The sequence below is a fragment of the Chamaea fasciata genome, unplaced genomic scaffold, assembly GCF_029207755.1.
Source record: "Chamaea fasciata isolate MVZ Bird 193981 ecotype frontalis unplaced genomic scaffold, bChaFas1.0.hap1 SCAF_1, whole genome shotgun sequence".
Lineage (NCBI taxonomy): Eukaryota > Metazoa > Chordata > Aves > Passeriformes > Sylviidae > Chamaea > Chamaea fasciata.
The window spans coordinates 133,459,855-133,483,354 of record NW_027094086.1 but is presented as its reverse complement, the minus strand read 5'-3'; the positions used below and the strand labels follow the sequence as shown (position 1 = coordinate 133,483,354).

The 23,500-nt window shown below is 36.4% G+C and overlaps 1 protein-coding gene across 3 annotated transcripts in view; it reads right to left on the bottom strand.

The window, feature by feature from the left end:
• Nucleotides 1-618: 618 nt before the first annotated feature.
• The window catches only part of SLC39A12 (solute carrier family 39 member 12), a 34,974-nt gene continuing 12,092 nt past the window's right edge, over nucleotides 619-23,500 (bottom strand). For 2 of the 3 annotated variants that reach the window (XM_066198646.1, XM_066198637.1), the window contains exons 6-12: nucleotides 20,314-20,485; nucleotides 16,892-17,064; nucleotides 14,967-15,119; nucleotides 11,361-11,424; nucleotides 7,560-7,718; nucleotides 5,991-6,178; nucleotides 619-1,588 (exon numbers count right to left, since the gene is read on the bottom strand). In XM_066198646.1, coding sequence (XP_066054743.1) covers nucleotides 1,460-1,588; nucleotides 5,991-6,178; nucleotides 7,560-7,718; nucleotides 11,361-11,424; nucleotides 14,967-15,119; nucleotides 16,892-17,064; nucleotides 20,314-20,485 — 1,038 coding nt within the window. In that variant the 3' untranslated portion in view covers nucleotides 619-1,459. Of the gene's footprint in view, nucleotides 1,589-5,990; nucleotides 6,179-7,559; nucleotides 7,719-11,360; nucleotides 11,425-13,681; nucleotides 13,793-14,966; nucleotides 15,120-16,891; nucleotides 17,065-20,313; nucleotides 20,486-23,500 lie in introns of all 3 variants that reach the window. The other variant, XM_066198654.1, reaches the window with a different exon arrangement.

The window sequence follows — 23,500 nt, the reverse complement described above, 5'->3', positions numbered from 1 at the left end:
GCTGTAGGAGAGTAGACTCTGTTCCCCTCTGTAATATGAGAATAATTGTGCCTTCACTAGGAGCTATCAAAAAAACAAAGGACATGTGAGACAGTAATGTTGTGTCATAATGTAGAGATATTTCAAGACAGAGTTTAGACAAAGAAAAGAAAACTTTAAGTTGCTTCATAAAGAATATATATCTGTTCTGTAACTTGCTCATCAGAGCAACCTATTTCCATAGCTCATCAGAGGAGAAAGAAAGAACATAATTTAGTTCTCATACAAAGGTATGAATAAGATACGGGAGAAGTCCTTGCACCAGAAATTGAGAGCACTTAAAGAGCTGAAATTACACAGCTGAGTGTTGCTCAATACCTTCTGGAAGCTGCTCAGCACATCAGAATCAGGGCAGAATTTGTATATTTGTTTCAGACCCGGTTCTGCAAAACTGAAGTAAATTAATCATCTCACCTTACGCAGAATTACCTTGAAATGAAGAGGACTAATTATACAAAAATCACTCAGAATGGTAGGAGTTGCAGCGAGGCTACATGCACTCTAGACAATTGAAAAAGCTCTTTCCCCAATGCACATCACGTATCTACGATTAAGCTAATTGCTGACAGGAAAGCAAGTGTTTATTGAATGTGATGTCTCAGAAGCAACATTTGGCCCAAGAGATCCCTTCATTTGAGGAGCCTGGAAAGGGTATCAGGGAAAAGCAATTCAAACATATTTTTTATAATCCTTCATTCATAAGCAGTTGATATAAGCAACCACCAGAGGTGAGAGAATGCAAAAAGTGGTTAGTCCAGTGCTTGGCTGTCACAGGTTCCATCACACATATGAGAAACTGTATTACAGTCGAAAAAGAGTTCCCAAATTTCTGTATCATGAACTTCAGCATTTACACTCGTAATTTTTTTCCTGCCACAGTGGACCAGTAAGACGCAACTGGTGAGAGTCTTTATGTTGACAAAGTAGAAAGTGCAGATTTTATGAGATCGCTTTATGCCATTTAGCAGTTTAGCTTTGCTACACTTCTCAGATTTAAAGAAATAATTCTTTGTACTAACAGGCAAAAAACCCCATTCTATATTAAAATTATTCAACTATGGTTAGTCCACTTTAATTATTGCATATAAAAGTGTTTTATTTTCTTCAATCAGACTGGCAGAGATCACTTAGAGCATTCAACTAGAACAGTCTCAATAAAAACTAATTAAAAGCTCCTGTGAGTTTGAGCATTGGATCTGGTAAACTCAGTAACAAATAAAACATAATTCTAAACATTCATTTTTACAAAAAAATAATTACAAAAATCTGAACAATAAGTTAATAAAGTAAAATAGTTATCTACTGTTCAGATATAAAATCCCAGCAACTTAATTTACATATCACTATGGCAGACATGACAAAATTGTGAATAATGCTATCCACTCTCATAAGTGGTACTTTGAGATTTCCAACAGAAAATTTATATTTTAATTTTCTGTTCAAATACAGCCAAAAGTAAGAGGCAAAGCCAGCCTAATAGTAATCCAAGGTTCTGTAGGAGAAACATCAACCAGGGTCGCCGTGTCTGAATATGAGTCATTTCAGGAAGCTAAAAAAAGAATAAGACAGCAGAATGAGAGCCAGATACATTCATCTGTGGGAAACAAAAGTTATGGGAAAACAAGGCGAACTTCATTAAAAAAAAGCAACTTTTAAATTGCTGACTATAGTTATTCATGTGTAGCATTTTCTGTACATTTTGACAAAGCTGATCTTGACAGCGAAATATTTAAATTAATCAAATTCTACCCACTTGTGTTCTTTTACTAGCACTGACAAGAATTATAAACAAGATTCTGAAATTCTTAACTTCTTGATATTTTGTAGTAATTTTATGCAGCTATCTGCAAGAAAATATTTATTTAGTAAAATTAGTGATAAAATTAGTGATTTCCTTTTGTGGGAATAAACTAGTTGGAGTATTTTTTGCTTCAGTACTATATATAGGGTCAATCATGCTTTTTCTGAAATAACTGGCAACACTCCTATTTACTTGGTCTTTAGTAAATGTACAAGTAGAAAACAGGATTTTTAAAATATGCTTGAAAAAAAAATCATGTTTAGTTCTTTTCTCTGTGAGTTTTAAATCATGTAATGGAGCAACGCTTGTTTATAATCATAATAGAACCTACTTTCATTGACCTTTCACTCTACACAGTGTGTTTATCAAAAGTTTAAACTAAATGTGTGTCTAAACAGAGCTTGCAAAAATGATGCCTCAGGCTCAAATTCTCTTAATATTTCTGCTTTATTCAGAGGAAAAACTGATGACCACTAATACCATCACACCAACTCTGGAAATAAATACAGAGCAATAGTCTGGTGCTGACCTCTGGTTTTGGTTGTGTGTTTTTTTCTGTGCTTGAATAAAACTACTGAGTTCCTGCACACTTTGGAGGCTCTTCACAGTAGCTGTAACAGCAGCAACCACTGGGAGACAGTGGAGTGGTGCTGACCAAGGAGGTTAACAGGAGTATTTGCTATGCTCGTCCTTCCCTCTGTCAGAGGGGGGTCTCTGGGGATGCTTCTTCTGCATTTTCTTCTTTCTCCAAATGTTGGCATGGGCCCAAAACAAAACTGTGCTGAAAAATCTGCCTCCACTTTAAAGTTTTGCCTGAAAATAACAGGGAAACCCAAATGCCCTGGATCTTCATTACAACAAGGTCGTGGTTTAAATTACAGTACAGAAACTTTTGTAGTTATATTTGATCAATGTTTGAAGATAATCAGAAACTTTTAATCTAAAGCAAGTGTAAACACCTCGAAGTTCTGATGCAAATCAAAATCTGAATTGACAGGTTTAAGTGCTCAGAGCAAACTGAGTTTTTCATGTATATAAGCAAAAACTGTTAATTAAGACCTAGCTTGACCCCAGGGTTCCAGGCTAGATGTTTAATATTTCTTATTTATCCCTATAATCAGTCTATCTTTTCCTTGTCCCCAGTGCCTGAGTGAAAGTTCTCCAAACAGGAAAATTTTCTGCTCCCACTGCAAAATTGAATTTTCATTGCTGTTGGTGACAATTTATTAATTGCTGTCAGTGACAATTGAGGAGCTACACACATGCCCAGTAGGTTCCTAAGAGTGTTTCCAAAAGGAATTCTTAGCAAGTAGTACCATTTCCATGTCCCATGCTGATGTCTGCTCCCTCCATCTAACCTATGTGCATGCAATCAACACACAAACCATTTCTCTAGCCGTACCTTGTGTGATATCCCTGCTTATCTGTTAAAATAAAATGGCTGCTGTCACAATATCAGTTGTGGTTACCCAACTCTCCCTGAACAAAAAAGCATGTGGTATAGCAGAGAGAATCTTGTTGTTTAAGAAGCATAAGCCTATTCAACTGGCAGATGCAAACCACTTCACAAATTAAGGGAACACAGCACCACATCCAAGCTGTTGGAAGCTATCACACTTGCTAATGCTTCAAGTCTGTCACAGGCAAAAGAGGTACTGCTAATCAAGGGACTGCTCTGTTCCACTCCAGCTCTTGTTATCATGAGTGCACAAAAGATAAGAAGAAATAGGAAGCAGCATGCTGAAAGAGGCTCTCAGGCATGTACTGGCTAAAAAAGAGTTCTTACCAAGCTGGGAACATGTGGCATGGCTGCTGCACTGCAACAGTCCAGTAAATCAAAATCCAGTAAATTAAAAACTACTCCCTTATCTTCCAAATTGAAAACATTTTTAAAATTAGTCAGAGTAAAATTCAGTTTTGCATAATTTCTTGGTGAAAAATGATGGATATAAGTGATTTTATCTTTTGTTCCTTATTCAGTTTATGAAATTATTAGTCTACCCAGCTTGCTAATGGAGTTACAATGCCATTTGAAGAGATGAAAAACCTTTAATTAACCACAGAAATAGATTTGTGCTACTTTGTCTGTGGTGGCAGTCTCACAGTGCTGTTCTGTCAACAAACCTCCACTCACACCCCTCAGTGGTCCTCAGTGTAGAAACCAGTGAGGCCATTCAGTTTTATTTAAGTGCTATTCTGACAAGCACATGAATATGTGAAAGCTTATAAAACAAGTACTGAACACTACAGTCAAACTTTGTGTACTATTAAGTGTCTGTATACCATTGGCAGGAGCACTGATGACTATTGTTTGTAGATAAGAGTGCAGCAGAATAGAACTTATTTCTGTGCAGAAAGTAAAAAAATACATAAAGAATGGCTAATTTTCTCCTGAGACGTATCATTTTCTCTTGAGACGTACTATACAAACATACAAAACTTTTCACATCTATAGAAGCCTGCAGTGCTACATAAATAATTTTTAAAATAAAATTATTTATGTGATATTTGACAATGACAAACAGGTGAGCTACCCAATGGCAGGTCTTTTGACAAAATGCAGAAAAAGCCTGATTAGAGTCTTATCAATAAAAGGGATTGAGAGAAATATGACCCTCCCCTCTCTCTCCCTTCTTTCTTCCCTTCACATCAAGACCAAGATTATGATGACAAGCTGAGAAGAACGGAAAACATGTCCCTGCCTCAGCCTCAAACTATATTTTCTCCTGGGATTTACAGCTGGCACATTGCTTTGAAGACTCAGGGAAAAACATGGTATTGTTCTAGGAGCTTGTGGATCTCTGATGGATGCCGATCCCACACTGAAGGAAAAATTGTGTACATTGTTCTTAGCTCCATTAGTAAAACCATGCCTACACAGTTGGTAGGCAGCCTCACTTCCAACTTTCTCTGTCAGAACAAACTGCTATTTGGTACACAGTGTTCTTGTCTGTTATTTACTACCTCAGTCAGGACTGTTGACACATCCACAATCCTTTGGCAGTTCCCTCTTAAGCTCTTAGGTGAATTTTATGTTCGTTTTAACTTTACTTACAAAAGAAAAAAAAGACTAAAATACTAACAAGGTACTAAGATCAATTACTGTAAGTAATTTTAAATAGGTTATAATACTGGAATGGAATATCAGATTTAAAGTATGATGCCTGAACCTGGTAAAGAGCATCTCAGACATGAAGTGGTAATGAACACAAGAGAGAGACGGACAGGCTTGGGGAAAAAAAAAAGTAGTAATTTATGAAGATACTTTTTTTTCCCTCCCTCTTGAGCTACTCACTCAAAACATTCCATCTTTGTGGAGTGGCTTCCAAGAAACTTCACATCAGCACATGTTGGTTAAAGAGCCATGTGACAAAGCTGGGCAGGCATTTAAGTTCAGCATTGCTACAAGTGTGACAGTTAGCCGTCTCTTCAATAAATTATATTGCCTGAGTCATCTGCATGAGCTATGATTGCTCCTAATTTGCTCAGTCCTTAGACCTTCCTCCTACCTCCTATCTTCACACTTTATTTTTCTATAGAAAGATCGTTGCCAGTGAATTGGGAATATGAAAAATAATGGGCAACTATTAAAAAGTAGAGGTAATCTATAGTCTTTTTTATTGCTTAAGAGCTAATTGAAACCTCCCCAGGACAGAAAGGAAGTGTTCAGGATAAGCATCATACATTCTAGTTCTGAAACAGCAAATTTCCATTGGAACAACAGGTGAAAAATAAATAAAGAAATGGGCAGAAAAAGAAAAAAATAACCAGTTTTTTCAAGATCTTAAAACCCCCTGAAGGTTCAAATATTTGTTTTACTAAATAACTAAAGATACATTGTTTAAAATTCTTTAAAAGGTTTTGGGGTTTTTTTTAAGACTCTAAAAGTCCCTTATGACTTTCTCTTATTTTAGACTCTTAATGGTCTTTATTTCCCCTTTTCATTATAATGACAACTAGCATGAGAGTGACACAGAAACAAAACATTACTTTTCTAAGCACTTTACACACACAGGTCAGACAACATGCTCTTCCCAACAAGCCTATGAGCTCTTTTTCTCTCCAAGTTCATCTCCCTGCATTTGTCTGACACTCAGCTATGATGGGGCTATGCAATAAGGAAAATAAAAAAAATTACTGAAGTTCTCACCATTTCTGCCAAAGATAAATACAAGAACATTCCAGCTGTAACAGTAAAGATCCAGTTTTGAATGGATGGGTCAGTCGATAGAGAAAGGCCAATATAAAGTCCTAAGAATGCTGTTAGTGCACTTATAAAATTCATCAAAATTGCAATCTTCGTGGGGAGCCCTGTACTTAGCAGCACAGCAAAATCTCCTGCATAGAGACAAAGAACATTTATTATTTAGCTGATAAATGTTTTTTTTAAGACTCTTGGTGATAAAATATGAAGGGAAATCATTAAGATATGCACAAAGATAGCAAATGATGAAGGGCTGCCTTTAGAATTCTGTAGAATTAGTTACAAACTTGTCCTGTGTGAAAGAAAATCTCAAAACAACAAAAAAGTCATATTGACTTGTACTTGTTTAGCTGTTCCTAAAGATAGCATACAGTATTGAGGAGTGGCTTTCTATTAGTTCTCTATGTTCCGTGACATTTCCAACTTGGATACAAGCAGAAATGAAGTCACATGGTTTCCCAGAGTTTCTAAATCTTTCTCCACTGGGAACTTGCCAGTTCAAATCATGAGGGTTTATTTGCAGCATGGTCTTTCAGTGTTTTACAGGTGCTGTAAGTCAAAGTAATCTATGCCAGTCTGATCCCAGTTTGAGTTTAATCCCACTGATTTCAGTCCTAAGCAATTGGAGTAAGTTATACATCAGAATCCAATCACAGATTTTTCTTCTGAAATAAAAGATTTTGTAACAGGCCACAACTAGAAGACTTGAAAAATCTTGCTCCATTACTGTAAAAATGTCACTTTGACACTAGAGCACTACTGCCCCAGAATTAAGAAGGTGTCTTTGGAAGTAACTGTCAAGTATTTCAATTGCTTTGTTATGTGAACAAGAGTTACCAGTTTTACAGCAATTCTCCATCCCACCTTTTTGTTTGGAGGAGTTTTCTACATAGCACATGAAATGTTCAGTCATTTAATGATAGAAATGAGAACCTGCAGTTCTCACATCAAACATTCCAATTTATAAACATTCATCAACACAATGTCAAGAGCAGCTTCAGCCATGCTGGAAGTTTTACCAGAAAAAGTCAGTCAAGGGCAATATACAACAGAACAATCCTCCTGTCCTGTCCAACAGTAAAATAGGTCATACACCTTTTATTATCTTATTGTTCTTGATTAGCAGAAGGAATGAGGGTAGCAAGAGGAATAATTTCTTAAATAGTTCTGCTGGATATTGAAACTATCAGGTAGCCCATTAAGTGTCAGGCATGGTCATTACACACACGTGGGTCTTGCTTACAGTTTATTATTTTTGGTGTCTGTACACATAAGAAAAACAGGTCACTCCTGACCTGATGTCATTTCCATCTGGAGAAGGTCAAATGGGAAGGCATCCACTAATGAGTGCAGAAGCCTCCTCTATTTTTTGTGAAGGCCAAAGTATCCGACAGTAACACTGTAATTCATGATGCTATAAGCAAGAATTCCCACAAATTTCATACAGGAAATAACTTTTTGGGAAACCTGGAAATGCACAGTCAATCAGGAAAAACATGCACATGTATTTCTTACCCATTTCGTGAGGAATTTCATGGCATAAAATAGCAACAGTCGTTGTCACACCTGTTTCTGTTGAGGATGAGAATGCTGCTCCTATTACCAAGCCATCAGCAAAATTGTGAAGACTGTCACCCACCAGAACCATTATTGCTAACAAGCTGATTTTTTTACCTCAAAAAAGAAAAAACAAACAAACAGATTAAAAGTCCAGTATTAACCCAAACAGATATTGCCAGTTTTGTTATGTTACAGATGATTTGGGGTTTTTAGTGACTTTGCATATAACATTGCAAAAAGTCATAACAATCAGAGGGAATAAGTGTTTATCTGATTTTTCCTTGTTATTATACTTCCTCCAGTACATTTGTAACAAAAACGTAGGTTACAGAACAATTCAAAACAAGATGCAAATACCAGGAAATAACTTCCTTACTCTTACTGGGTCAACTATTAGACAAAAAATTAGGTTTGAGTCCAGTCTCATGAAGCATCCTAAGGCTTTCTATTTATCTTTCTTTATTTGATCAAATTCACACAAGTTTTTCTAGTTGTTATTTGGAGTTCTTCCACCACTCCTCACAGAATTGCAGAGCTATAGTGATGGTGAATATGTGGTCTCATGCAGCTGATTGTTTTAATCCTGTAAAGCTTGCTACTACTGAGTAATATTTGCAGGGTCTTTTTTTTTTTTTTTTCTGCAATTGTATTACAGTGAAAGATAGAAAAGAAAGACAAGCCTCAGAGTATCACTTATAGTACAGGGTTACAGCATGCTTATATCCAACATTTTTTCCAATCAATTAATGGCTGTTATGCTCATAGTACTCCCATCTGGAGCACCACTCATGGGTGGAGAAGGCAGTTTGTCTTTCCCATGCTGTTCTGTGACCTTGTTTTAGTGTGGAACAGTATATTGGGTGTTCATGGCATCATGTCACCTAATATGCTACTAGTGATGCAAGTATTGAAATCAAGGTAGGGAATTAGGGACAGTCTCCAGGGAATTAGTGACAGGGTGGAATGCTGAACAGACTCACAGGGAGGCAGTTTATCTCTTCAAGAAGCAAAAAGGCTCCATATAGGTTCAACGTCTAAACTTAGCAACACATAATTGGTTGCCCCACCCTGTACTTTTTTTCATTCATTTTATCTACAGTCCTAAAGTCAGGGCTGCCAAATTTTTGTCAAGAAATTCATTCAGCCTCCCTCTACACAGAATGAACAGAACATTTTGAAAAGGGTTGCTTTCATGCCTGAAAGAGCAGGGTCATTATTTGGGCCCTAAATATGTGTTTTTCTCACTTCTCGTGACCCCACATAGACATAATATGACAGACTAAGGAGCAAACATGAAGCTGCAACAATCTGTCTGAATACAGTTTTTACCAGATTTCAATCCAGTAATGTTTCTCTGAGATGACCCTTTTATAGGGATGGGGGAGAGATTTTTCTTACAGAAACTGGCTAGAATTGAAGTCTTCAGACTATTATAAAAACACACACAGAGCACATAAAAACCTAACAACCGTATTCAGAAAATCCTCCCTGGTTGTCTGGGAGCTCTGTGGGTTCAGAAAAATTGGCAGGCTTGTTAGAATTTGCTGCCAGCTCACAGAGCCGGATGTGGATGTCCCCAGTTTGCACAGTTCTTTCTAAACACTATGGGCAGTTTATAATCAATAGTGCAGAGCATGAATTACATAGAAATAATAGATTGCTGTGTTACATTAAGTTTGTGTTTTGTAAAAAGTGCTGGCAAGGATGAAATCATGGCCTGCCCTGAGGTCTTATTAGTCTGTTTTGTTCAAGTATCTGATTGCTGGAGAAGATATACCATGATTACAGGAACTCATTCCAGTGTGTTTTAGTAAAACACGGGGATCAGGTTAACATTGTGGGGCAATTACAGAAATAAGCTTTGTGAACTTACTTGACAGAAAGTTAAGAAGATGCATGTATAAACAAATCTGAATGTTTATCTCACTTTACTTTCAGCCTATTTAAAAGCAGCTTTGTTACTGGCAATTATCTCACTGCATTATATTCCAACACAAACTATTAACTATTAACTTATTACCTTAACTATTTCTATAAAGCCTCTTCTTCTCCAACAATCTTGCTTTTTTCTTTCTTTGCTTAAGTAGGGGATCAAAACTCAGCGAATTCTCTTCAATAATTTTCATAAAACTAATGGGTACAGGATCTCAACAATATACTACACTTTGAAAGTTTAGAATAAGAGTTTAAAGCAAACATTTATCCATAGAAAGATCTTTTTCAATATTTCCATGACTAACACAAGGAAATATTTCTAGTAAGTGTAAAGTGTCACCAAGTATAACAAATATAAAATGCAACTGTTTGGTATTCATTGATATTAATAGAACAAGTATGGATAAATGCAGAAAGGGCCAGTCGGACATCTTTTCCTTTAGAAAAGTTCTTGCTTTCTGAGTTATTCCCTGACTATCTATGCTGATTGACTGTTTTTGCAGTCCTACTTGACAGGCATTTGCAGTGAAGCTTTGCAGTTCCAGAGTTGTTATACTTCTGTCTTAGACATGCAGATTCCATTCAGTTTTGGGGAAGAAACATCTCACCCAGTATCAAGGTACCCAGGTATGTTTATGCACTTAGCTATTAAAAAGAACTGTATAATGAAACAAATTTTTGTAGTTATGTATCTGCAAAAGAAAAAAAAAAAAACCAACCCAAATAACCCCCCACCCCTCTCTACTAAGGTTTCATTTATGGAGGTAAGACTGAGGTATAAGGAAAAATTAAACTAAACAAAGATTACTGAGAAGCTATCCCAAATATACTTGGGAAAAATACAGTGAGGTCACTAGAAATTTGTTGGTGCTTAGCAGGTAATGATGATTGAAGCAAACAGAAATATCTAGAGATCAACTGTGTAGTCATGTTCAAACTGGCACTGGGTTGTGTACTACTGGAGAGGTGAAAGTAAAGAAATGAAACTACAGATTTCCAGTGTTTCAGAAATTGAAATGAAGTCCTCAAGAACAGAAGAGAATATTAAGAACCTAGAAGAAGATAATGACACAATTAAATAAATCAAACTGATGACCTGATATTTGAGATCACAAAATAAAGGGGAGTTAATTATAGTAAATAAACTGATTTGAATTAATATATTATTCGCTCAGTTGAGTGACTGCAACCCTACTGAATTCAGCAAGGTCAGAAAGTATAGTTAAAGGCAAACTTTGGTTTGTATTCTATTTTCGTATTTTTCCTAAGCAGCGAAAAAACCACCAAAGACAGAAGTTTTCTGAAGTTCTCAGAAGCAAACAGATTAAAACTGAGAGCCATCATGGGGCTATAATTCCATACCTGTGATAAATCATTACTGGTTTAAAGAGTTTATTGCTTTACTGTGTAAGACAAGAAGGATGCAGAATTATATTAGCATAGTGAGCCTATAAAAAATGTTTCATGACCTTCAGAAATAAAAGCCTGATCTAAGTTTAAAATTATAAAAATATGTTTTGTATGTATTACGCATGTATTATTTTTTTCTATTTCCCTTTAAGCAAAGGCTTTAGGAAAATAAATTGCAACAGTGAGACAGCAAATACTAAAGCAAGGACAGTGTAAGATTAATGAACTTCACAATTACAGGGTTGGCAGCTGAGAAGGTCTTTAAGCAGAGATTAAATTATGTAGCCAGGCACCATCAGATGCGGTGATGTAGCACACAGCAAACACAGAGCAAAGCCAGCTGCACACTTTCAATTCCATCTTAGGTCTGAAGGATTTTCCTGTCTTGTCTAGTGCTTTATTGATACTAACTTTTTTTGCTGATCACCTTGCTCTCTGGAGGAACTTCAGCAGGTTCAGAATCTTCTGGGCTTCTCTAGTTAAAAGCAAAGATAATGGATCAGTGTTAAGGGTTTCTTCCAGCTGCTGCCATAAATACAGGAAAATATCAACTAAGTTCAAGTTATTTGAATTAAAGATAGTCAATGATTATTTGCTCAGATATCATTAGAATAATTTACTGGCCACTGGCAGTGTGATTTGTACTGCAGAAATACATAAAAAAGAAATCTGCCTCACCCAGAGAGAGTTAAGTCTAGTTCAGATAGGAAGAAATACATTCATAGGCATTGTTGTACCCCAAGAAAACCACACTTCTGCTCAAATGCACAAAAATCTCAGCCAAATGCAAGACTAGAATGGACATTATAATTAAAATTGCATGTTTTGATTTTGTCATGACTAGATTTTCCTGGAGAATGTGTCCATAGGATTTCCAGGCAAACAGAGGTAGAGTCTTTTAGGCACTCATGTTCTTCACAGTTTCCCTGTGAAAACACAAGACTAAAAAAAGATGATCATCAGTAGGTTTCAACCCCTTTCAAATACAGGGGTTTTTCTTCAACGTGGCACAACCTCCAGTGTCTTTTGTCTTGGCTTTTAGCAAGGGTTTCATCTCAGCACCAGGCAACACTGGCTAGGCATAGAAGCACTTGAGTACAGTCCATGGTGAAATTTACCTTGACTTCAAGTGAAGAGACAGTGTGCTCTTCCTTATCCTAGAGAAATAAATTGATGCACCAGCCCTAATGTTTGATTAATAGACAATGCAACTGTTGGGAGATAAGGGAGAACATGAGCAATCTCTCACTGCCCCTACCTCCTTGGGTCTTTGCTTTCTGATTGGAGAAATTATTAGAAATTCATGTGAGGGAGAGAAAAGCCAAAAAACTCTTTTGCTTGAAACTAGAAAGACTGAATTTTAATTTCTGAGTTTTTTTTCCCAAGAAAGTGTGTTAAAACCTATAATGGCAGTCAGTGGAGTCAACAACAGCACAAGAGCTCCATGTTAGGGACAGCAGCCATCTGTCTCCAAAAATTGTACCAGAGATGTACACTGGCTACAAAATAGGATATGTTTATTGGTTGGTCTTAGCTTGGTTGCAATGAAGGACATGTGCTGTAGAAGCATAAGGAGAGAAGGAAAAAGCATTGTTTCTCATATTCTGCATTTTAAAGGAAAAATAAATGTCTCTAATTCCCATGACTGCAGCCAGTCATATGAATTCCAGTAATTGTTCCACTTCTCCTATAATATTTATTCACATACCACTTCTTTGAACAGTGAGTCAAAACTGCAAGACTAATTACTGATCTGAAGGATTTAAAAGTTTTTCTTAGGCAACCAGCGTTTGTCTTATTATTTACATGATTCTGAAAAATTGACTGCTCTTGTACAAACCAGCTCAGCCAGGCTAATTCTATACAAATGATGTGATCTATATAGAACTTTGGGGGAATCTTGCATCTGAGGAGGACGATATGTTCATTCATTATCATAAACAAGAAGCTTTGACATGTCACAAAATAGTAAACATGCTTCACTCCTCTGTTTGATCTGGTTTTTATTGAGAGTTTTCCAACTGTGTTTTAGAGATTAGTGGTGACTCATGAGGCTCTTGCCCACCACAACTATGTTAGTAAAATGGAGTTCACCTATGCATCATAATACTGGATATAAACTGAAGAGATTTGTTGAAAGAAAAAGAAAACGGGATAAAATTTATGACTCAATTTAATTTGCAAAGATTTATCTATCTGGATTTTATCCACAGACAAGTATAAAAGGTTGTAACTTCTTATAGGTAAGCACCATTCCCAGATATCCAAAGTGTTTATATTACTCTTCCAATCTGTGGAAAAATGCCCAAGAACAGTCCAGGATTTAATCTGTTCACTAAGTATGCACTTAACTCTCCTTGCAGGAAATTCTGAAGTTTTTCCTAAGGGAGAGCATGCCTTTACATATGATCAATGTTTAGAAAGAAGGGAAGAGGAAAATCCCCAAGAATTTTATCAACAAAATGTATAACAATACAGGAAGTGTTTTGTTATATCAATCTGATACACACTTAAGAAAATTATTGTAAAATATCTGTTCTTGATATCTCTGTGAAAGCTCATTATAAACTTCAAAATCTAGATATTCTTGACAATCATGTCAAGTAATAAACAACAAATCAATAAAGATTGAAAAACAATATTGATTTATTCCATTCGTTTTGTTCATTTCTTTTGAGGAACAGAGAAAGAAGATTATAAATTTAGGGAAGTATGTCATATTGGTAACCTACCAACTGTATGGTTGAAGTAGATTTGCCTCTGCCTGAATGTTCATTTAATTCAGACTCCACTGGAAGATCATGGGAATGTCCCCAGTGCCCATTAACTAAAGAAAGGCCCTGCTGAATGAAGATGCTTTGCAATTAGTTCTGAAACCAAATGAACACAGGTGCAGCATTTCTCAGTCTTTTGTGAAAATCTAGCATTTTTCAGAATTTTTTTTTCCAAACAAAATCCATTCAAAAAAATCACTGGCTGGCATCAGCATTTCCTAATACTTATTTTGTTCAAAAAACCCTGAATAGTGAATCAGACAAATCCGTGACAATCACAATGGTTTGATAAAAATTTATTTTAAAGATCAAATTAAAATTTGAAGCTGAGATAGATATAAAAATTAACTCTGAGGATTCATTTAGTTCTCAGTAGAAAAAGTTTAAAAATTTGTGGGATGATGATAAAATCCTTCTCTCAAACAAGTAACAAAAAGGACTCCTTTTGACCAAGCAAAAAAGAATATCACTATCATCAAAACACTCTCACATTATATTCTTATGGCTGACGCAAAGGTAGTGGGAATAGGGAGTCATTGCTGTGTATCTAAATCAGGCCAGTCTTCACACACTCTGTAGAACAGAACAAGCAAAGGTTTAGCCTTCTTAAGTGACATTAGGATTGTCTCTCATGCTGAGAAACTTAATGAGCCATCACATTTTGTGCTACATTCTATCCTTGTGCATAATCATATTTTCAGACTCTGGCCATACTGAAATAAAGTAATAGAATTACTGTAAGCATGGCAGCAAGAAGATCTTATTAATATAAAATTGGGTCCTACTGACTGCAACACACATATTAGATTTTCACATCACTGGGATAGGGATGAAAAACAATTTGGAAATTTTAAGATATTATTCTTGAAAATATTTTATGCCTGTATCTATCTCCTCTTCAAAACAGAGCCTAGAGCAAACTGTCACTGCTATTTCATGCACACTTTTCACCTGCTCCAGTGTGAGTCATGAATGCAGGCTTATGGAATACATTCCATTAACTGTTCCCTTTCTGGAATTATAAATATGTGGAACACACTTATGAAGCAAGCACAATCCACAGAGCAAAGCAAAATAGAAACTGAAGGTCAGTCTGGTAGGAGCACTTTGGAAAGCAATTACCAATGCTTCATTTAACTCACAAAAATGATAATTAATTTCCATAATTATTTTAACATTCTGTGCATTGCAAAATCTCAAAATACGAAAGTTTTTTTAAAGGGTGGATTGTACAAAGCTTTACCTGGTCACGAGGTGTTACCAAAAGAAAGAAACACTTTTCTATCAGAAAAAATCCATGAATTCCTCCAATTATTCCCAAAAGTTTCCAAATATATTCTTTTCCCTCATAGAAATGTTCTACGTCTTGTGCTTCGTGTTTATGCAAACCAAGAGTCTAAAATAAAAAGATAAAGTTAAAAAAATTAAAATGGCAATGTTTTAATTATTGCCAGAGCAAGCCAATGTGTTAATTCATTTTATTATCAGAATATAATTTTCCCAGTTCCTTCAAAGTTAAACTGTATTTTGAAATAATCAGCTGAATAATAGAGGATGAAATGAATCATTAGGAGCAAAGCTACACTTCTTCATCTCTCACTGGTGAAAATAACATTATTTTTAGGGACAGTTTTATGAAATCACCCTTTATATATATGAGATATATTTTGTTTTCAATATATTGATGTTAAAATTCTGTAAAAATTACTTGCAATGTCTTAATATGCAAATTTCATATTGAAAAAAGATAAGGAGCTACAGGAGAGGGTCCAGCAGAGGCCACAAGAATGTTTAGGGGACTGGAACATCTCCTGTATGAGGACAGTCCACTGGAACTGGGCCTGTTCAGTCTAGAGAAGAGAAGTCTGAGAGGGGATCTCCTTAATCCATAGAAATATCTCAAGGGTAGGTCCCAAGAGAGTGGTGCCAGACTCTTTTCAGCGCCCAGCGACAAGATGAGGAGTCAATGGCCATAAACTAAAACACAAGAAGTTCCAACTCAACATGAAGTAGAACTTCTTTACACTGAGGGTGGCAGAGTACTGGCATGGGCTGCATAGGGAGGTTGTGGATCCTCCCTCTCTGGAGACATTCAAAAACTCCTTGATGTATTCCTTTGTAACCTGCTCTAGGTATCCTGCCTTGGTAGTGGATTGGACTAGATGATCTCCAGACATCCCTTCCAACACTAAGTATTCTGCAATTCTGTAACTCTGTGATTCCATGAAAATACACATAAATTAATTAATGCATAATTATTGCAAAAATGCATTTCTGTTGGTGGGTGTGCTTCCTTCTTTTTCCTAGTGTCACAGAACAGCAGCCCTCCTTTGCTCTGAAAGTGGGGGCTCTAAAGGCTACTGGGTACACCACTAAAAACTGATGAAGGAGAATACTTTCACATTTAAAAGGTGCTGCTGAGAGAAATACATTTGTCTGACACTCAGTGAGAATTGCCTTCCTTAAACCACTCTCCCAGTTTTGCTTCCAGAGATGATGCATTGAGCACAAAGAAAATTTTAACCGGAATCTTAAGTGAAGCTATGAAGCTCTCTTTCTGTGACCACTAGAAGTCTATTCATAACATCTGTGTCATATCAGAGGAGACTGTTAAAAATAAAAGAATACACAATGGAAAATTTGGTTCTGTTTTGCATGTCATCCTATTCTTAAAATTTAGATTATGAATTTAGGAAAAGATCATGCCACACATTTTATTACAGTTCTAGGCATCAGGATTAATTAGGCTAATAGTGCCTGGTTCTCTGGAGCCATCTGTGGAGGGGACTGTGGATGCCTCATACAACCTTAGAACAATTTCTGTTAAAATGTGTTACAGAATCTGCCTCATGAAAGAAATTAATACCCATCTAGAGCATGCCTTGCACAGGACTTGTGGGGTTTCTGAATTTTTTTTTGAAAAATAGGAGCCTTTCTTTCTTTGAATTAATCAATCATGGATTTCTACTAATTATTAGTTTTAATCTCTCTCTGAGATAGAGAGTGTAAATGGAATTGGAGTGCGAGGGGGATTTTATGGAAAGCTTTATTTATAAACTAATGAGTATTACCCAGGTTTAAATTAAACCTTTCTGTGTGTGTGTGCATGTGTGCACACACACACACACGTGTCAACATTTTAAAAGCACAGAAGTGTCTGTTGCTTACCTGAGGAATAAGATGTAGCAATGCATCTCCAGAAAGGGTTCCAACAGCCAAACCGACAAACAGCTGTAAAATGAGTGTATAGATTTCTTGACAGGAGTTAAATAAAATGAGAGTTGTACCAAACATAGATCCAACAGTAATAAGTAAAACAGCAACAGTGCTGTAACCATATTCTGTAGGGGAAAACGAAACAAAACAAGGGCACCTTTAATCATCCAATATTTCTATTTGTGTTTCTATTTCTATTTGTTTTGTGTTTGTAATTGTTTTTGAAGGTTTTCATACCTTCATACCTTGTTTTTTCATACCTCTATATACAAGCACACAGGAGAAGTAACTCACTGTGACACTGTCTGATTACAGCTGGGATTTAGTTAATTTTCATAGTATCTGGTACAATGCAATGTTTTATATTCCGGATGAGAATAATGTTGGTAACACACTGATGTTTTGGTTGTTGCTAAGCTATGCTTACCCTGAGCCAAGGACTTTTCAGTGTCTCATGCTCTGAAAGTGAGGAGTTGCACAGGCTTCTGGGGAAGGGTGGGGGGAACACACCTGGGACAGCTGACCAAACTGGCCAAAGGGATATTCCACACCACAGAACATCATGCCCAGTGTAAAAATTGGGAGGAATTGGCCAGCAGGGACTGATTGCTGCTCAGGGGTGAGCTGGGCATCAGTCAATGAGCTGTTGTATTGTACATCACTTGTTTGTCTTGGGGGTTCTCTCTCTCTCTCTCTTTTTTTTTTTTTCTTTTGTTTTTCTTTTTGGGTTTTTTTGGTTTTTTTTTTTTTGTAATCTTCCTTTCCATTACTAATTGCATTAGTAGTAGGAGGAGTAGCATGAATATTTTACTTTATCTCAATTACTAAACTGAGTTTTGCCTTTGTCCAGTTCTCCTCCCCAACCCCTGTGGGGGGAGGCAGTGGGGTAGTGTGCAAGTGGCTGCTTCATATTTAGCCTCTGTTTGGAGTTATGCCACAACAGCCACATAGATTTTTCTAGTCACGTGTGAACAGATGACAGAATTAGAAGCCCAAGAAATATTCATTTTTTCAGGATTTACATGTTATAGTCTGGTACTTCCAAATTTCAGAACTTAAGAGCTAAACACTGTGGTTGTGCAAATTAGAGAAACTCAGAGCACTGCAGTGAATACAGCTCTGCATTTTGCTTCCTCTATTAACAGATTAATGCTTGAGATTCTATATTCTCACATGCCACACCTGTGTATCTTTACAGTCAACACCACATTTTTAACCAAATCATTTTCTGTAAACAAACGAAGGCCTAAAACCTCAAATGAATGTAGCAATCTAATTTAAGCATAAACATGTCAGTCCAAATTATATTTACACATCTGCTATGGAAATACATCCCCTCAGTTAATACACCAGGACCACCAGCCTTTTTTTTCAGATTACTGCAATGTTTTTGAATGTTAGTCTTATAATTCCTCAGAGTTACATGCTGCTCACATTTCCAACCTTTTGCACAACATGAATGCAAATTAATTTCTATAGAAGTTTTATAATGGGAGGTAAAACACTGATGAGAAACATACATAAAGGAATTAATGCCAAAATATTTAAAACTGTCACTTAATGTTTTAAACTTCAATAGCCCTGCAAGTGCTGAGCACCTCATAAAATCAGACAGTTAATTTCACAGACTGCACATCCAAACACAAGAGTATAGTAGATATATATGGAATGTCAGGTCTTGGTGACTTAGCCAAAACAGCACAGCCTGTCAGTAAAATAGAGCTCAGAATAAAACTAATGAGCCTATTCTCAGGTCACTAGGTCACACCTTGGTCAAATATGGAGTCCTTTATCTGTACCAAGACAACAGAAGTGTCCCTGTGGTCATGGAAACCTTACTTTGTCAAAAAGCACAGGGAAAGGGCTGCAGAAAGGGCTCTTATTAATTCCATTCTGCACTTGAATAGTTGAATTTTTCTCATCTCTCACCTTTATGAGATCACTAAAATGTCATTGATTGGGCTGATGGCTTTAGACTCAGAAGAATCGCACTTAACAGTGAATTTTTTATGAACTTGTATGTGACCTGGGTAAGTTCCTTTCCTTTCCCTTGTTTCCTTGTCCCTTGATTCCCGATCTAAAAAAAAGGTCATATCTGTGTAGCACAGAAAAGATTAAAGCAGTAAAGACTGCAAGGTGTTCAGGTAATGAGCAGAGAGATAAGAAAGGACTGCTGCCTGTTGAAGACCCATAATGATTCATTCTGTTCTGTATGTCTCTTTCTACTGTAACAATTCTTGGGCTATTCATGAGTGTTCTCCCATGCTTTTTTCTTCTGGGATAGCCACATGTGTCCTTTCATGCTTTTAAATTCATGTGCTGTTCCATAACGATCACTGGGCAGCAGGATGTGGGGAAAACTTACTAGCTCCAAAAAGACCGAGTCATCGAAAGCTGCCCATGTAGATATCAGGATAAAGGTATTGAAGACATTGATTGGTAGCCTAAAAAGTGTTCCTCTACATGCAGGCAATTATGGCAACTATTCCTTTTTGGTCTTTCCGACTCCCAAATTCTCCACCAAAATTAATGTCTCTGTTATTACATCAGCACACCTTGATTTGTAACCACTCCCCAGATAAAATTTGCTTAAAGTAAGAAAAAAAAAACAAAACAGAAAACATATTAGGAAGTCCTTAGATTCAGATTTTTCTTTTATAAGGTGGACTAAGGATAGATAACAGGAGAAGTGGAATCCATGGAACAGATGAGGCAGAAAACCCTGGAAGCAGAGGCACATCAGGGCTGCAAGTGCAAACAACCTAATTATACTCTGAATCAGTTCTTGTTCCAGCTCTATCACACAGATCCTGCTGCCCTGTTACTGTTTTTTATGGATGTTTTTCTTACCACAAAAGTATCCTCAAAGCTTCTCTGCTATTAATTATCACAAGCTGAAACACCAGTAGCATTCATGCAAAACTTACCTGCATCAAGAATTTGCCGCATCATGGTATGAAATGCCAGCTAATGAAACCTTGAAGCTATATGTAAGGGCAATGCAATGAATATAATATAAACCTGGTGCAAATTTCACAAAATAAGCCCTTACTGCCCAGCAATCCATAGATGAGGACCTGCTGCTGCCTACCTTCTGGCAATATCAAGCAGTCCTCTAACAAATGAAGAAAATAAAGCTTGAAACCTTACATGTTGAAATAGAATTCCAAATACTATAAAATTTAGACCATTGAATCCCCTCACTCCTCAATATAATACTATCTGACATGTGTGCTATGAAATCATAGAATGCATAAATTATAGACAGCATAAATCCCACATTTTCATTTATTAATGAATGAAGTGTCTCCAGAAGTCCTTGCACCTCTTTATCTGAATTTAAATAATAATTTATTAATAAGAACATAACTCACTTTCCACAGTTGTTGGTGGAAGCTTTGTCTGTTTGAAGTCAGGAAGCTGACATGAACAACTTAAAAGTTGTTGAATGATAGCTGGACTGATTTGCTTGAAGTGGTCCTTAGAAATGGAGGAAGAACTGTTTTTCAAAAATATCTTCACAAGTTCATTGGCAGAGAAACAAACCTTTGTGGAAAGTATATACAGTTACTAAACATGTTGCATACACCTGCATTTAATTTTGAGGTTAAATACAGAATCTTAGAATAACACAGGAAAGTCCAGCCCTAGAAAAAACCTGCTAAATATCTATACTCTTTCTTGCTTAAATTAGTTTAATTACCTCAAATACTTCACTTTTTTCTTTGTAAATTTGATACTACCATATATTTCAGAAAGACCAGAATCTTTGGGATAAAGCAGCTCAATTTCTATTGAAGACACTTAACGTCATAAAGATCTTACAAAATAATATCTCTCAGTATTTTATTGTTGTATGTAATAAGAAAAATGTTTTAACGCTAATAAGAACTATATTCCTATCTGTTCTTGTGAGACTACATTATTTGCAGTAATAGCACTATTAATACAAGATACTTCCTACATCAAAGCAATACTGAGATTCATCCTTGTACTGGATTTTCAGTATGTTATGAAAATAAGTTAGCTTTTTAAATTCATTAAATGAGGGCACGTCAGCAAACTAGATGTTACATAGTCTAAAATTGGTCTAAAGATTGCTTAATATTTGTATTATTAGAGGTACTTCAGAATTCCAACTACTTTTTGTTCTTATTTGGAGCATCTCTTTGTCAAAAGAAGCAATTTTTCATGGGAGCATTTCTGTTTCAAATATTTTCATGAAGAATTGGGTTTTCCTCTCCAGGATGAAACTTCAAGTAAAAACATGAGCAGTTATAAGAAAAATTCTATTTGAAATTTCTGTAAACACTTTTAAATAGAGGAACTCCAGATCAAATATGTTATCTTACTTAAAGGATTAATCTTCATTTCTTAATCTCATTTGATAAGCTGTGATTCAATATTTAAAAACAAATAATTTTCTTTCATTTAAATTGGTCAGCATCTGAGACTCAAGGGATTCTTAAATATTCTTTCTCTCATTACTGAAGCTTAAGCCTCTTTTGATGCTGTTAAGTATAATTACTTTTAAATAACCCAGTTAAAACTCAAAATATTCCTGCCTTTGCTCATCCATTAGGGAAGTAAAATATGCCTTGTGGTTCACTAAGAAACTGAATTAATTGAGCACGGATATATTTTTTCTGAAACCCACATTCAAGTCTTCAGGATAATGGGTGATCTTGTCACCTGGACCTAGTGTGTTCTGTTTTCAAGCCAAGGGAGATCATGAAGACAATTCAGGAGCTACTATATTGGAAGAGACGTTAATTTTGCCCGTTCTAGGCAATGGTTTTGACTCTAGAACTAGGGAACACTGATAACTGGTATCAAGTTGAAAGACTGGATTTTGGCTGGTTATGTGTAGCATTGCTGACCAGTCAGAGCAGGGATGATATTATTTAACACCTTCACCAACAACTTGAGTAATGGAAGAGAGCGCACCAGATGGCATTCATAGGTGAAATTTAACTGGGACCACAAGTTAATGCTGATGGGTGTGGCTATTTGGAGGGATCTTGACAAGACAAAGAAATGGGCTGACCAGACCTTCATGACAACCAGCCAAGAAAAACTTATTGTGCTTCACACAGAACAGCCCCATGCATCAATAAAGGCTGGGGAAAACTGTGCAGATGGAAGGCAGTTGGCAGAAAAAGCCCTTGGGGTGGGTCCTGACAGGAAACCTGAACACGAGGCACCAGTGTGCCCTTGTGGCAATGACCACTAACTGCACACTGGCTGCATTAGCAAGAGCAGAGCCAGCAGGTACTGGAGAAAGAATATTGCCCACCACTCAGGACAAGTGAGTCCACATGAGCTTAATAACCAGCAGTGCAAGACACTGGCAAATTGAGGCAAGTCCAATGGAGGACCACCAAGACAGCTTGGGAACTGCAGCACATGATGTGCCAGGAGAGGCTGAGGGGCACAGGTTTGTTCAGTTTGGGAAAAGAAAGGTTGGTGGGTATTCTTGGTGGAAGTCTTCAACTGTCTAAGGTGGTTTAGAGGGAAGAGATAACCAGAGTCTTATCAGAGGCATACAGCAAAGGAATGAGACGCGAAAGGTATTAGTTGCAGCAACAAAACTAATTATTTGCTATAATAAAGACATCCCTCAAGATGAAGGCAATAAAGGCAATAAAGCACTGGTACATGTTTCTCAAAAAAAGACTGTATAAACTCTGTTTCTGGAGACATTCAAAATTCAACTGGACTTGGTTCTGTAAAACCTGATCTGACTTTGAAGTTGGCTCTTTATCAAAAAGTACAATAGACAAGATGAGGTCCAGGATTACTATAAACCTAAATTTAAATGTGAATTTATTACCAGGAATTTTCAATGAAAAGCAAAATCTCACCTGTAAAAATAAACTGTCCACCCATACATAAAAAACAGCTGTTAAGGTCTACTTTGTAAAATGTTCTTGCAAGACATGGGGCACAAGGACCTGCATCTTTCCTAGTTCCAAGCCCCAGCCTTTTAAGCTTTTTCACATATGAAGTCAGAGAACTGTCTCCATTAGAAAAGCAACTACGTGTGTACTCCTGGAGGATGATATCAAAGAAAGAAGCACATTGATTTTACAAATTTTCATGTGAAAAACTGGATGGATGCATGGATGGATGGATGGATGATTTGGGTTTCCAAAATCCACATTTTTTAATAAGGAAGAATAAATGAATACATAGACATTGTGACACAGCTTAATGGAATTTAAGATTATTTATCTTACTAGATCATCTGCCACTTACTTTATAAATGCACATTTTTAATTTTAGAGACAATGATGACGTTAAAATAAAGCAGTGACCCTTTTTCTGAGGTAATGTTTCAAATATATATTCCTATATAGAAATTAAATTACAGCTCTTAATGCAGTTAGCAAACATAAGTCATGAACAATGTCTTGTATGTAGCAGCTTGTATGTTACTAATGAAGCACAATGGTTATCACAGGTGCAGAAAACAGGAGACAAAAGTAGCAAAACAGCAGTGAAACATGAAGTGTTCTAATGGAATATGTCAAGGAAAATAGGCATAGGGAAGAGGAACAG